We start from the raw sequence: 15,666 nt of genomic DNA on the forward strand, positions 1-15,666 counted from the left end.
AATATTACCGTTTTACTGTATTTTTGATCAAATAAATGCAGTGTTGGTGAGCATAAGAGACTTTCAAAACCCCCAAACTTCTGAACAGCCGTTTCATTTAAGAAATGGAGATCTTCATAAAATGAATGTTTAAAGAGATCTAAAAATGAAAATATGACCAGTGTAATATATATATATATATATATACATATATATATTTGTCATAAATATTTATTTTATTTTATTTTTTTGCCTAAATACCTTTCCATGCAATTTCTTTTTGTGACGCTGGTGGCACTATTACACATCAAAGCAGCAGTCACTGTTTTGAATCTTAATTTTTCATGACATGAATTTGTCATTGCCATTCATAGAAAACCCCACCATGTTGTGCATTACGGCACCATTTTTCAATATCAAGGCCGGATGTAAGAATATTTTTGAGCGGCAGTGGTTACTCATGTCTGGGCGACAGAGTAATCCCTTCTAACTGTGTCAGTATGGGAAGCCTATACAAACTGCCTTAGTTAATCTACCAGGTTTCCAGTCAGTATTCAGACTCAGCTGATCCTGTGGCTTTAGAGGTGGATGTGTGAATGAAAAACTGTCTGCGAGACGTGTGTGGGAAGGGGGCCTGACGGAGGGTGGTCTGCTTCCCAAACGTTTGTTTGTAGAGGAAAAAATGAGGGGAGTCATATTGTTCAAACTCATGGAGCATAAAAGGAACAATGGGAATACGCTTTTGAACAGACTTCAAGATTCAAGTTCAAAGGCTAACAGGTATCACATTTATGAAGAATCTGGAATGCCGCTCAGATGCTTGAAAGGGTTGCATTGTGGGAACATTGTTTGGATGCTGTGTATCAGCTGGATGGTGTGGGTTCAGACATTGGCAGATCCTCCTGGCTGCTACTGGTTGAAGCACAAAGAACATTCCACAGTTGTGAGTCAGAGAGCAGGGGTCACTGATTCAGCCCCATCCCTGCACTGGGGCCTTTCCCATGTTACACACATAGACATACACTCACAAAACACCATTACAGCCTTTGTTCACAAAGAGGTGCTCAGAATGTGCCAAGTACATCAGTCAGGGCAATGGGCGATGAGATGCTATCCATCACTGAGCACAATAACTGACCGCCAGGCGGATAAAAGGACAGAAGATGGAATACCTGGTCTGAAAACTTCATATCCATGTTCTTCTGAAGTTCTGCCCTACTGTGCTGTCTTGCTGACTGTTGACAGTAACCCACCTTGGCAAGTCGTTGTAGCTTTTCACTCAGTCAGGGAAAGCAAGGCACCTGATCAAACTCAGTTCTGAGCTCCCATGGATCCTCGAGAGGAGAGCGTTATGTCATGAAATAATATTATTCTGCCACTCCCAAACTGAGCGATCAGGTTCGGTCTACTTTATACAAGAAAAAACAAGTTTTTGGTGTGAGAATGATCTGTTGCGAACATTCAGGGGGGCACGTATTGAGGCAAAGCCCCTCATTACTGCCACATTTTCATCAGATTGAGCTCAGGAAATACTGACGAGGCTTGTGGGGTCTGAAATTTAAGACCAGTGTATAACTGCCCTAAATGTTCAGTGGATACAGCAGCGAGACGGCGTGGATGAGGATGATGGCAAAACACAAACCAGGCATGAGTTGCCAGAACCAAAAGTCTCCACAGAAAAACATCTGAATTGGTGAAAGTAATGAATAAGCGTCCTAAAAAGCAAATCAAACCAAGCATGGTAATGAGCTCCACAGGATGGGAACCTTGCGTGCATGTGTATCTTTTGGTACTAGTGTGTCCATGTCACAGTCTGTTGAACGTGGAAAAAAGTGTGCAAGAGGGTGACAGTCGTACGGGTGACCAGAAACACCAATAAACACATATTTTCTTGCTTAAATACTCCCATTCTACAATTCAGAGCAGGACTAAACAGGCAAACCTCCATTTGTAACTGCCCTCTTTTTGCACAGGGTCTTGTATTTCCCCAATTCAGTATGCTTATATTTTTATTATTCAAAATATTTTGTTGTATTATTAATTATTAATTTAGGTGGAGGAAATTTCATTTTTGAGCTGAGAGATAACAGGAAATCTATGTGATGTGAGTGTGTGTGTGTGTGCACAAGACAAGTGTGAAATGTTATTTTGGACCTAGCTTCTTAGAGGATCATTTGCATTAAATAGGCTACTAAGGTATGCATCTAGGGGACATAGATACCTTAAATGGACACATTTGTTGAACATGCGGTACGATTTGATGAGATAGAAGCATCCGGATTTGATTAGGGTATAAATGCTGAGTCAACGTGTCTCTCTTGGTCACACTCTGCAGCCAATCTGTACGCCTGTTGACCTTTTCTTGCAAGAAAATAAATCTTCAAAAGACTTTTTGTCTCACGCCTTTATTGAAATAAAATAAATTGCCACGATAATTTATAAAAATTAAACAAATCAATAAATACATATTGTAAATATGTAAAAATGTTAAGTGCTGTAAAAATGAGTGTTTAAAGCAAATATAAAAAATATTTAATTTTATTATTTACAGTATAAAAATTAAACAAATCAATATACTACTATTGCCATACTATTATACTGATTTTTTTAAAATGTAATAATATATTGATAATTATAAATGATAGACATTATACAATACAAATTATCAATCCAAATTATAATTATAATCAATCCAAATTATAGAAATAAATAAAACAGCAAAACTACTGTACTGTAAAAATTATTTTAAAAATAATTATTGTTCAAAAAAAATTATTACATTTTTATTATTATTTAAATTGTAAAAATCAAACAATTGTGCTGTAAAAAAAATTATATTTAATAATAATGTTTTTGTTATTATAATACATCCAATAATGGGTTATTCTATATAATGGGTCATAAAATACAAATAAATCACATCCCTGACTCATTTCTTTCATGCATATCTTCTTGTACTGATGAGTCTGTCACAGTCTGTCAAACATGGATAAATGTGTCTTTCTGTTCCTATGGTGCAGGAGGATGAAAGTGATATGGGTGACCAGAATCACCAATAAACACTCATTCTCTTGCTCAAATACCTCTACAATTCAGAGTGGAACCATTGTAGAGTAACACAGTGCCAAGGCTTGTTTTGAATACGACTGACTCTGGATCCTGGGAGGAGAGCGTTTTGGGAAACAGGTCATACCACCGGGTACATTTATCAGGCAGCAGAGAACATGAAGGAAAGCACCCAGGGATTTCCAAGTGACTCAACAGGTCGGACCTCCCACTTGTAACGGCCCCCTTATGGCACAGGGGCTTGTATTTCATGTAAAGTGCACCACACAGTAATAACTACGTCAGACAATATGATCTGAAGCAGAGTTTTATTACTCAGCAGAGCTTATACACCATTTTCATCAAATCTTTTCCCTCAAAAAAGACAGAAAAAGGTGAGGTACACAGTAGGGGTATCAAAACCAACTCTTCATTCTGTTTTAAAGTGACATACAGGTCTGTTTCTAGCAATCACACTCGTTATAGTCATATGTTTTGTGATACTATAAAAGCACAATGCTGTTATATGTCCTAGTTCTCTGTCATTAACCCTGCTAGTAACACAGGAAACTGCTGGGAATAATAGCCAACGGCGGCCCATAATACATCTGCAAGCCAAGACAGTGTCTGTGGGAACAGCATTATTCGGCAGCAATATAAATGAATGACAGAGATACGGCCCTGATATCGAGTCTACACCTGGCACAAATGCTATGGCTACAGCTCCGGCAATCCCAAGTCAACACAGTGGCAGTATTGAAACACCTCTGATGCTGATGATACACGGGGCAACTTTTTTTGAGCGATGTTGCTTGGGCACGTTCCCATTGAGAATGGGTAACAAATTTCTATCTGGATAATTTAGATTGGTCATGGGCCCTGTGTCTCACCTGGTTGCCCATTGACGCAACACTGTCCAAAGTTGCCCCGTGAATCATCAGCCTGAGGCAGTCATTTCAAAGGCTTTTCTTGCTTTATTCAAAATAAAACGCTGTTTAATATATCAAAACCAACTCTTCATTCTGTTTTAAAGTGACATACAGGTCTGTTTCTAGCAATCACACTCGTTATAGTCATATGTTTTGTGATACTATAAAAGCACAATGCTGTTATATGTCCTAGTTCTCTGTCATTAACCCTGCTAGTAACACAGGAAACTGCTGGGAATAATAGCCAACGGCGGCCCATAATACATCTGCAAGCCAAGACAGTGTCTGTGGGAACAGCATTATTCGGCAGCAATATAAATGAATGACAGAGATACGGCCCTGATATCGAGTCTACACCTGGCACAAATGCTATGGCTACAGCTCCGGCAATCCCAAGTCAACACAGTGGCAGTATTGAAACACCTCTGATGCTGATGATACACGGGGCAACTTTTTTTGAGCGATGTTGCTTGGGCACGTTCCCATTGAGAATGGGTAACAAATTTCTATCTGGATAATTTAGATTGGTCATGGGCCCTGTGTCTCACCTGGTTGCCCATTGACGCAACACTGTCCAAAGTTGCCCCGTGAATCATCAGCCTGAGGCAGTCATTTCAAAGGCTTTTCTTGCTTTATTCAAAATAAAACGCTGTTTAATATTGCAGAAAAAGTCACAATAAACGGATTGTCTGATTCAGAGGAAGCTGTTTCAGAGTGGGCCGATGTCTGTTATCGTCCCATGTCTGACCTCTAGTGGCGACATTTAATAATAATTTTTAAAAATAATTGAAGTTTAATTTTCGAAATAATAATAATAATAATCACCACAGCCTCTTCTGGCTATCAGACTAGTGGATTTTGAATAAAGAACTTATCTATTTCAGGTGCTGTTTTGGGCTTTGGTTATGGTGAACATGCTTGTTACTTTACATGTAGGATGGGATTTTTTTTTAGGTTTGTGACGAGGCAGCAGAGTGCTGGTGGGACAGGACGCTGATTTCAGTTTCTAATGCCTTCCAGAAGCTCTGCTCCGCAGGTGGAGGATCTTCAGTAGCTCTCACTTCCCGCTTTTAACGCACTTCAAAGGTCTCGTTAGGTCCGCAGCAGCAGGGGGGCCCCAGGGATCCCTACAACTCCACCACCTAATGGCCTGTTTAGAGGGAGATCCCTGCTGACAGCCCCCGGGTCCCAATCTAAAAAATTACAGTCCTGTTTTACAAGAGGGCCAGGAGGGAGGAGGATAAATCTCTCTGGTCCTGGAGGCAGGTTTAATGAGAGCAGGCACACCATCAGCTCCTCTCGCTCATGTGTTTGCATCTAGGGGTCACCGCATTTTGTTCCTATTCAAACACTCACTCATTTAAAGATAAAGATATCTAGATTTGTGAAAATAAAAAGTGGTCTTTTTGAAGCAAAATAAAACTTTTTTTGTGCATGTAATTGGATGCAAAAAAATAAAAAAGGAAAAAATAGGACTATCGCTCTAATAAATCATATGAGTGACTATTAAATTAAAACATGCACAATCAGCTAGTTAGAAGAGCTTGGCTTTCTTCTTCATGTCATTGCACTTCCAAAAAGGAAGTCTGTCAAACTCATGGATCTCCATCCCAAAAATATCAAAGAATGTCTCAGGAGCCAAGTGACGCTGTACAAAAATAAGGAGAGAGCAGAATTATTAATTAATCATCAGGCATGTGATCGGGTAAGAGCAAAAATGAACTTTCTCCCCCATTTGATATGACTACAACAACAACAATTATTATTATTATTTTATTAAATACAAATGTTCACTCTACAATAGCATATTGAAGTAATATATTTATTAGTAAATTTTTTTATCATTTAAATAAACATATTATTTAATAGCCTAAGTGTTTGAGTATTTAACAAAACTAACAAAACGATTTTTTTCTGCACAGTAGCCTAGTATTATTGCAACAGTCATTTTACACTGTTAATTCTTAATTTTTTGTCATTTAAATAATAATACTTTAATAATAATAATAATAACAATAAATGTTATGTAAAGAATATTTTTTATTATTGAATAAGTATGCGAGTATTTATCGGATTTACGCAAATCACAGGGGTCAAACTTTTCAGGTCGCAAAATACGGAAAATAAATGATTTGATTGGACGAACATTTCTTGGTCCTACAACTTCCATAGAATATATAAATACAGATAAATACATTTAGACCATTTAACTTAATGATTGCTATCAGGATGTGAAGAGACTTTCAACCAGCATAACAAAAAATGTTTCTGAAGACAATCACCTATTGCACCTTTAAATAGGCATAATACAATTAATCAGTTTTTAATTTGTTGCTTTTTTTTGGAGTAAAACACCAGTAGGGTGTATATTTAGAGACAATATCAAAAGCTTTGAATGGCAATGGCCAGTACTGCATGTAGTACAGGACGGTATAAAGTGGACAATCATTCAGTTTCCCTTCAGTGAGTCTATTGGGTGCTATTTACCTCAAGTCTTGTCCTGTCCACATCCTTCGGGAGCTTAGTACGCCCTCTGTTGGTGACAGTGAGCATTTCATATGGGTACACCTTTACAAAAGGAGGGATTGTGTTGTTATGGAGAATGCTATGCGAGGCATTTGCCAAACACAATGAATTGCTGAAAGCAAATGGACGAGGGAATAATGCACAGTCATTACATTCTAACACAGCACACAAACATCAACTCTTGCCAAAATACAACACTACACACGGTGCAAGTGAGAGAGTGAGGAGCTTGCAGGAGGAGGTCAGAGCATGCAGAGGAACAAACAGTAGGTGAGCCTTGTGTGTGAGAGAGTGTGAGCATGTACTGTTTTTACAAAGCAGAAAGTCTGTGTTTCTCAATATAGGAAAGAAGTGCTGGTTAGAAGTAATATAATGCTTTAAGTGCAATATAGATACAGTTAGCAACACATAAACTGGTGGTGTGGTTTAGCATGGAGAAGAACAAATCCTGGTTCCTGTACCATATTCATTTGTATGGGGGAAAATAATAATGTGTTTTTGGCGCAAGTAACAGCAACAGACATCACAATGAATACAGTAAGTAAATGTCAGAAAATGTCTCACATCCACTGACATGCAGCTGAAAACATTATAAGATTAGCTTAAGCTTGTTTTATGGTCTTCGCTGGTCTCTCAACTCTGTGGGCTGGTTTTATTGAGGTTTTTAACTGGTTGACCTGATAAACCAGCAGAAACCCACAAACCAGTTTTTTACTAGTTTTCCTTATGTATTTGCCTTTGTGAGACATTTATTATAACTATTAATGTTGAAAACAGTTGTGCTGCTTAATATTTTTGTGGAAACTGGGATAAAAAAATGTCCAGCCTTCTTTGATAAACAGAAAGCTCAAAAGAACAGTGTTTATTTTAAATAGAAATCTTATGAAATAAGTTTAAAATCTTTACCATTACCTTTTCATCAATTTAATGGTCACTGAATAGTTAATTTAAAAAACCTTGTAAACTGTTGTGTAATTCATATATAACTGTTGGATCAGCTAAAATGTAATGACCAATATTTCAATTAAATCGGTGTAGATTCATACAGTCAGTCAGTGTCTTATTAGTGCATATTCAATTGGCTAGAAAATGTTCAGAATGTGCTTTAAAAAAAAAAAAGAAAATATATAAATCTATTTATTTTCCCCCCTGAAATGAAAGGGTAACTATGGTCACAGCGATTTGTTTTCCCCTACAGCTGGCCTGGGCGTTTTTGCCAACTGTATCTACAGGAAGGAATTATAGTGCTGTTAATGCTAGCACTTCTACAAACAGTTAACAGTCTACAATCATGCCAGTTATTGTTTTTTACATTGCTGGGAAAGCCTATTAAGTTCTAATCTATTTAATGTAGCCAATAACTATTAGCCATAGCTGACGCATGAATTTAAGTTCAGCCCTAGAGAGTCAGGCTTCTGGGTAACTAAAGCAACCACTTTCACAAAATATTACCATCTGTTACCATGATGAAGCCTCTTTAACGAGAACCAGGATTATTTATTGAACACAGAGGAGTATTTAGAGATGGAAGAGAGAAGAGAAACATAATTTTTGAAAATATTCGGGATACTTGCTTTATATTCCAACATATTAGGCATAGACATTCCCCTGTCCATTCTTGTAATGGAATCTTGGGCATCTTGGGTGGGCTATAGAACAGAACACATACACGTGATGCAAATGATAAGAAAAGAAAGCAGAAAGTGTTTTCAAGAATTCAGAACCTTGGGAAATAGTCTGGATCTAATTCCTAACAGCTATTGCTCTGTAGCAAGTTCTCGGAAGGGAAGTGGATCCAGCCACTATCCATGTGATGTGTTCTCAGGAGTGGGGGATTTTTTCAACATATCAAACCCTTGACTGTGCACTTGTCTTTCCCCATGGCTCAAACTCAGACACAAGCATAGCAATGAAGGCATGAGTGCCATTCCGGTTACATGTAGCATGATTTGATTTCCATATGTGCACATGCTCAGTAAATACCGCGGGTCAGTCACATACCTTGAAATCTGTGTAAATCAGAAAGAGACAAATTCCCAAATGTTATTATATTATCAAAGAGCTTTTTCGGTTATTAGATGTATTTTCAGTATTAGACGTATTGCAATTTACCTCTTTGTCCTCCACACACATCCCCATAACTGTTATACTGAGAGAGTTCTGTAGACTGGGGCTGGAAGAATAGACAAAAAAGAAACTCATTAAAGATGCACTTTAGTTTAGTTATACTGGCCTAATTTATTCCACATGCTCAAGAAGTCTTATGCTCACCAAGACTGCATTTATTTGATCAAAAATCCAGTAAAAACGGTAATATTGTAAAATACTATTACAATTTAAAATAATTAGTTTTTATTTGAATATATTTATAAATAAATGAATCTGCTCAATTATTATTGATGCTTACTTATTAATAATGGTTTTTATTATTATCAATGTTGAAAACAGATTATGCTGCTTAATCTTTTCATAAAAATTTTATACTTTTTTCAGCATTCTTTGATGAACAGAAGGTTCAGTGAAAAGTATTTATTTGAAATAGATTTTTTGCATATTATTCATGTCTTTACCGTCACTTTTCATCAGTTTTTTTTATTTATTGCATCTTTGCTGAATAATAGTATTAATTTCCTTCTTTTTCTTTTCTTTTTTTAAATTGTACTCACCCCAAACTTCTGAATATTAGTATATCATGTTTTTTTAGAAATTTTTTTTAGAAAACTGTTTTCAACATTGATAATAAGAAATGTTTCTTGAGCACCAAATCAGCATATTAGAATGATTCCTGAAGGATCATGTGACATTGAAGCTTTGCATCACAGGAATAAATTACATTTTGATACAGGTTTGCATGCATTTATTAAATATAGGTAAATAACAGATGAATGACTGAGACTTACCCGATGGAGGCCATTCCGTCCATATCCAGGCAGAGATGATGTTTTTACGGTTTGGGAGTCTATAGCAGAGGACAGAATACTTTTGTGTACTAATGCCAGAATAAAGCTACATTTGTTGTGGTTGCTTTGAAAGTATGTGGCATTATACCTGTGGTACAGTTAGCATACTGGGAGTCAAAGCGCTGGGCGGCCACACTTCGTATGTATCTCTCTTTGTTCATCTCCTTTTCCATCTCCTCCTTCAGAATGAGCTTCCCAAGTCCAGACTGGATCTGCAGTTAAACACAAGCATGTGAGTACTAAACATTCCACTTTAGCATGCTTATTAGCCTGCATTTATTAGCCTTATTCACTAAACACCCCCAGTTACTGTGCAAATATGCAAATTAGGTGTGTTTGCATAATTATTTTAGTGATTTTGGTAATAAAACAATGCAGAAAGGGCGTGTAAATAACTGCAATGCAGCACAATTTGGCACATATATGCATTTAAATGGCTGCTTTGCCTAAAAAGCAATGTATAAGCTTTAATACACGCTTGACCTTGCTGAGATGTTCTTCCTGAAGTTGTCTACGTTTCAGTTGCTCTTCCTCTTCTTCATCCCGTGACCGACTCCTCCCGTCTGAGCCTGCCCGTCCATGACCAAAAAAGATTTTCAAACAAAATAAGAAAGAAATAGGAAAAAAATATTGAGATGTTTGCAACATAGTCATGTCATTGTACCCCTTGGTGACCTTGAAGAGTTCAGTTGTACAGTACTCATGGAAAACAATGACAATGAGTTAAATAATATAAAAACAAATCATAAAAAATATAAACATGATCGGATTGAGTGGTGAAATGATTTTTGACTGAAAATGTATTTGATTTATGATTTTTGATGTACATAGATTTATTGGCAAATCTATGTCCCTGTAAATTTATCTGTCCTAAAGTTTCCTCAGATTTACCGCCACTACAACTCTAGGACCAGTCAGATGGGAACATCAGGCCAAATTTACCACCAGCAATCCAAGAGTTCTCAATCCACAGAGCATCGTTTGAATTCACAGATGGCTTCCATTAGTTTTTGGTTACCGCCAGCAGCAGGAGCGTACCTAAAGCAGCAAGGGATGGAGGACACGGCCAGTAGTCGGTCTCGATCTTTGGGGTTTCGTCCGACCGAGGGGCATGAGCAGCGGGGAACTTGGATGATTTGATGATGTCATCAGCGGACTTGCTTTGGGCTGCCAGTGCAGCTGAATCTGAATCGGTATTTTGAGGGGAACTGGACTATCAGTGATGGACTCTCATAGGCTGGCAATAAGTGTAGTGCAGGCCATTCAGTTCAGAGCATTTCAGGATTTTTATTTGTAAAACAATCAGTTAAATAGGCATAATGCAATTAATCCGTTTTTAATTTGTTGCTTTTTTTGGAGTAAAACACCAGTAGGGTGTATTTAGAGACAATATCAAAAGCTCTGAATGTCAATGGCCAGTACTGCATGTACTAGTACAGGACGGTAAAAGGTGGACAGAGCACACATGCTACTGAAAAGGTACAGATTTTTATAATATTAAGCAAGCAGAAAATTTAGATATATGAACTATATTTTGAAACCGGTAAACACAACTGTTCAAAAGGTGCCATTCAATTTATTGAAACTAGCCTGATGTGTAGATTTACAGATTATGCAAGATAGAGACCAAAGCAGAGTCATCTGAGGTGTCATTGAATTTGTTATGGGATCTTGCAGGCTATTACTTCATGCAATTAGAATGCAGAATCAAAGTTTTACAGTGATTAGTAAAGAAGTAAGGATTTTAGTTTCTTGTTATGGGCGAGTTGGTTGTGAGGAAGCGATTAAAGAAATTGAAAGAGTCTCAAAGATGAGAAGTTTATGATGCGAAATGGTACTTACATGTGAACATAGGATGTGATCATAGCATCATAATCACAAATTAATGGATGGATGGAATCAACACACATAAACAAACATATAAATGTAAATAATACAAATAATTGTCAGAAATTATGCTTGTGCACAAACCATAATGACAGGCACCAAAAAACTTTTTTGGCGTGTAAAAAAGATAGATAGATAGATAGATAGATAGATAGAATAAGCTTAAAATTTGAAGCAACCATACCATGCTGTTTGTAGATTGGTGGTTTTCTATACATGTTAATGCCTTGGTCTGTGAATTAGAAAATAAAGATCTAGTTTTAACAACACATTTTTAATACCACCTAAGTTACAAATCGTATCAGTTATGATCATGATTTGGGGAAATGCGATGCATATACAGAATGACCAAAATTTCTGAATTATTTGTGGCAGTACATGTACTCAGCATAAGAGGTAAACAAAATCTACCATCAAAACAATAAATAAGAAAAAGCATAGATGCATTATGGAGGGGACTGAAATGAAAGAATGGAGGGAGAGAGACAGAGCAGAAAAACTCTCTAGAGAAGAAAAACAGGGAGATGATGCTCCGGCTCCTACCTGGGATGTGGAAATGTTTAGGGGTCAGAGAGAGGGTCGGGGTGGCCGGCCGAGAGGAAAGGGGAGAACTCCGGCCACTGGATGGCTCAGTGCCTCCAAACAAGAAGAGCAGAATAAGCGGGAGAAAGAAAAGAACATAAAAAGAAAGAAAGAATAAAAGAAGGAAAGAAAGAGAGAATAATGTCGGAATAAATCTTCACTGACGGTAAGATGGACGAACAGAAAAGGGCTTCAACAGAGAGGTGACAGAGAGACGGACTGGACTGTGTGGGTCGGTCCCACAAAGAGAACAGGTGTTGAAGGACATACAGATTGGAAAAAGAGGAATGCCTCAGGAAAGCAGCATGCAAATACTTCAGTGTCATGAACACGGTAACATTCACCACCACAATAAAAGATAAATGCCTTTGTGTCTGATGGAAATATGACTGAATATCCTTTAAAAGGTTACTTTTTGCCTGTGAGGAAACAAATGTAAGCATGCAACATGCACATGTTCCAAAAACTAGTGGGCTGCCTACATAGACAGCATTTCAAGACATCGCATGCACTCCCCTGCTGTTACAAAAGGTAAGCATGTTGTCTCCTAAAATACTCTGTTTGGAAACATTGCATACACCCCTAATGGAAAGAGCAATCCCACAATCCACTGAAAAGACCTTCATTAATCCATAAAGGTGGAAAAATTGAGAAATGCTGCCTTTAAAGATTTTTTCTTTACTTTTTTTTTTCTTTCCAATTCTAGTAATTCAAATTGGATTGTTTTATGCAATACTATGTGCTTTGTATTTTTATGCTTATTTAAATATTAAATAACAACAACAATAATAATTATTATTTATTGTGTTATTTTGAGTTAATAATAATAATAATTATAATTAGTAGTAGTATTTACTTGTTGTATGCAATTGATCACATTTTTTATTTTGTTTTAATTTTGAGAACATTTCTTTACAGTTTTATGATATTCAATTATCTATTTTCATGGCAATAAAGTATATCCCCCAAATTATAATAGCAATTATATAATAATTATATAATGCAAATAATAATAATAATAATAATGAAAAATATTATTATAATTATTTGGGGAATATGCTTGATTTTCAAAAATTATATAAAAGACAGACATGCAAATGTATGATACCCAGAATTACTGGTTATGCAGTGTTTTAAAATACAAGTAAGGCAAGGCAGCTCACTGTGTTTTGGAACAGAGTTATTAGTATAAGAGTATTAGTAATGTCACAGTGACTTGGTTAAAAGTTGGTTAATGGACTGACATATAACTTGTTGGTTAATTAACTGTCAAATACACAGAACCAGCATGCTTCTGAACTGCCACAGGCACCAAATTGCTCTATAGAGTGTATACACTGAGTAAACAACAGCCATGAAGCCAAGACATACCTATGCAGAAAGAATCTGTGGAGAGGACAGAGGGATATTACACACATGAGCATGTGATTAGTAAACTGTGCATTAGCAACTTGCATTAGATGTGCTTCAGTTGGATTTATTGATCAAATGCAGCCCTTGACCTCATAAGAGTGCCATTCAAGCGTTTCAACTCCAGGACTTGTGAATTTCTCAAACAGAGCTGCCAAAAGCACAGCTTTACAAGCTAAAAAGTCACAGTCAAGACAATTCAGCAGGCCTGAATCAGAGGAGGGGGGTGGATTTGCATCTACGGAACGATATTGACACTGAAAATGAGGCGAAGAGGTCGGGCAACGGGGAGTGGAGAGGCCTTACCTTTGTTATGGGAGAGGAAGTGATGTCGGCAAGGGGAGGCAGGGCGCGTGTCGCTGGAGCGCAAAGAGGAGCAGAGCTTCAGCATTCCTGCCGGCCGCTCAGAGAAGAGGAAGAGGAACAGAGGAGGAGGATGAAGGAAAAAAGAGGATGGAAGGAGCACATGTGAGCAGAGGAGGGAGGCAGGTTACAAGCTCAGGAGGAAACGGAAAGCAAGAAAAGGCAACGTGAAAGCGGCCAAAATGTTGTAAGGAGATCTCGCTCATCCATACACTCCACTGGAATCCTACGGAGGGAGGATTTGGATCATTTCATTTGACTCACCTGGTCTGTGGAAGTGCTGGGGCGACTTAGACAGAGGGGGTATGTAGTTATGGCGGTGGTAGACTGGAGAGCCGATGGAACCCTGACTGGTGGATCTCTGCATAATGCGCTCCCTCATGTCATAACAACCCTATCATACACATGCACACATAACGTTACATATGGGAAGGTGCAAAACACATTCACATTACTAAATGCATTAAAGGGACAGTCCACCCAAAAATGAAAATTCTGTTATCATTTACTCTGTTTTTACGACATTTTGAATAATGTTGGTGACCAAACAGTTTTAGTCTCTATTTATATTTTTAGACCAACTTATGGAACTCAACTGAAACTGTTCGGTTACCAACATTACTCAAAATATCTTTGTGTTCCACAGAAGAAAGAATGAGGTTGGCTAAATCATGACATAATTTTCTTTTTTTGGGAGGACTATCCTTTCAAGTCATGGTTTAATGGACTTGTACTATTGGCTCTATAGCAATAAAGAAGACTAAGCATTATAAACAGCCTCTAACCTCAGCGGATGGGGTGGGAGACAGTGTCCTTGGAGACTGAAACAGAACAGGAATAAAAAAAAGCTCTATGTAAGTAAGGATCAGAATCAGTACTATAAGGTAGACAAGAGACTGTATGCGATAGAGCTGGTTAGAACAGCAAAATAATACGATTAGGAAAAGGAAGCTAAATCATGCTACTGCGGTATATGCGTTTAAGTCCCAGGAATGGGTGGCTTTGTGTATTAGGCAAGTTGTTTGACGAGTGAATATCACAAAAATGTTCAACTTAATGTTAAAAGCACAAAATAAGATTTTTTTAAAATGTTTCTAGGAAAAACAAAATTGCATTTCTAGTTTGCATTTATTTGACCAAAAGTACAATAAAAACAGTAATATCGAAAAAAAAATGTATTACAATTTAAAATCACCATTTTCTATTTTAATAGATTTATTCCTGTGATGCAGTGCTGAATTTTCAGCAGCCATTACGCCAGTCTTCAGTGTCACATGATCCTTCAGAAATCATTCTAATATGCTGATTTAGTGCTGAAGTACAGAAACATTTCATATTACTAGTGCTGTAAAAAGTTTAATATTTTTATGGAAACTTTGTTGTTGTTCAGGATTCTTTGATGAATAGAAAGTTTAAAAGGACAGCATTTATTTGAAATATATATATTTTTTGTAACAATGTAAAAGCCTGCAACTTTTGATCAATTTAATGCATCCTTGCTGTATAAAAGTAAAATGAATTTCTTTTTTTCTGACCCCAAACTTTTGAATAAAAAAAGAATTAAATAAATTAGGGATGCACCGATACCGATACTGGTATCGGGCCCAATACTGCGCTCCTCGTACTCATACTCGTAAAAATACCCCGATACCAAAAGCCCATACCAAACAGCGTGTGAATAGAGCTGTGTCCAGAAAAAGAAACACTGAAAACAGAACAACAGAGAGTAGAATGGAGTTATTAGAGATTAAGGATGTCTATGAAGTACATGTAAGTAATGAATATAATGTTAAACATTCAATATTCACGCCTGTATAGCGGATGTGCCCGAGCTGATAAGCAGAGCGCGCTGAGTGGATTGAGCGCGCGGCTGCACAGATGCGCAAGCTTGTCGAGTTAATATCTCACAGACATCACTGGAAAGTTTGTAGTTCGGTCGGATATGTCAAAAGCAAGTAAGTAAAAAATGCACAAGTTACTAAAGT

At 37.2% G+C, this 15,666-nt stretch overlaps 1 protein-coding gene and 1 long non-coding RNA gene across 20 annotated transcripts in view; one reads left to right on the forward strand and one right to left on the reverse strand.

The window, feature by feature from the left end:
* Positions 1 to 4,445: 4,445 nt before the first annotated feature.
* The window catches only part of ablim1b (actin binding LIM protein 1b), an 82,476-nt gene continuing 71,255 nt past the window's right edge, over positions 4,446 to 15,666 (reverse strand). For 6 of the 19 annotated variants that reach the window (XM_016572408.1, XM_016572401.1, XM_016572400.1 and 3 more), the window contains 14 exons: positions 14,467 to 14,502; positions 13,946 to 14,075; positions 13,625 to 13,711; positions 11,870 to 11,962; positions 11,511 to 11,558; positions 10,478 to 10,618; positions 9,923 to 10,008; positions 9,528 to 9,651; positions 9,380 to 9,438; positions 8,592 to 8,652; positions 8,481 to 8,488; positions 8,054 to 8,128; positions 6,441 to 6,521; positions 4,446 to 5,601 (listed from right to left, as the gene is read on the reverse strand). In XM_016572408.1, the coding sequence (XP_016427894.1) occupies positions 5,488 to 5,601; positions 6,441 to 6,521; positions 8,054 to 8,128; positions 8,481 to 8,488; positions 8,592 to 8,652; positions 9,380 to 9,438; positions 9,528 to 9,651; positions 9,923 to 10,008; positions 10,478 to 10,618; positions 11,511 to 11,558; positions 11,870 to 11,962; positions 13,625 to 13,711; positions 13,946 to 14,075; positions 14,467 to 14,502 (1,143 nt within the window). In that variant the 3' untranslated portion in view covers positions 4,446 to 5,487. Of the gene's footprint in view, positions 5,602 to 6,440; positions 6,522 to 8,053; positions 8,129 to 8,480; positions 8,489 to 8,591; positions 8,653 to 9,379; positions 9,439 to 9,527; positions 9,652 to 9,922; positions 10,009 to 10,477; positions 10,625 to 11,510; positions 11,559 to 11,869; positions 11,963 to 13,279; positions 13,295 to 13,624; positions 13,712 to 13,945; positions 14,076 to 14,466; positions 14,503 to 15,666 lie in introns of all 19 variants that reach the window. The other 13 variants (XM_016572412.1, XM_016572398.1, XM_016572414.1 and 10 more) reach the window with 11 other exon arrangements.
* Positions 6,528 to 10,444, forward strand: LOC107755547 (uncharacterized). Its single transcript, XR_001641710.1, has 3 exons — positions 6,528 to 6,749; positions 9,625 to 9,671; positions 10,316 to 10,444. It is a non-coding gene; the product is annotated as an uncharacterized LOC107755547 (long non-coding RNA).

The sequence above is a fragment of the Sinocyclocheilus rhinocerous genome, unplaced genomic scaffold (genome assembly GCF_001515625.1).
Source record: "Sinocyclocheilus rhinocerous isolate Xijiao unplaced genomic scaffold, SAMN03320098_v1.1 scaffold140, whole genome shotgun sequence".
In the NCBI taxonomy this organism is placed as follows: Eukaryota; Metazoa; Chordata; class Actinopteri; order Cypriniformes; family Cyprinidae; genus Sinocyclocheilus; species Sinocyclocheilus rhinocerous.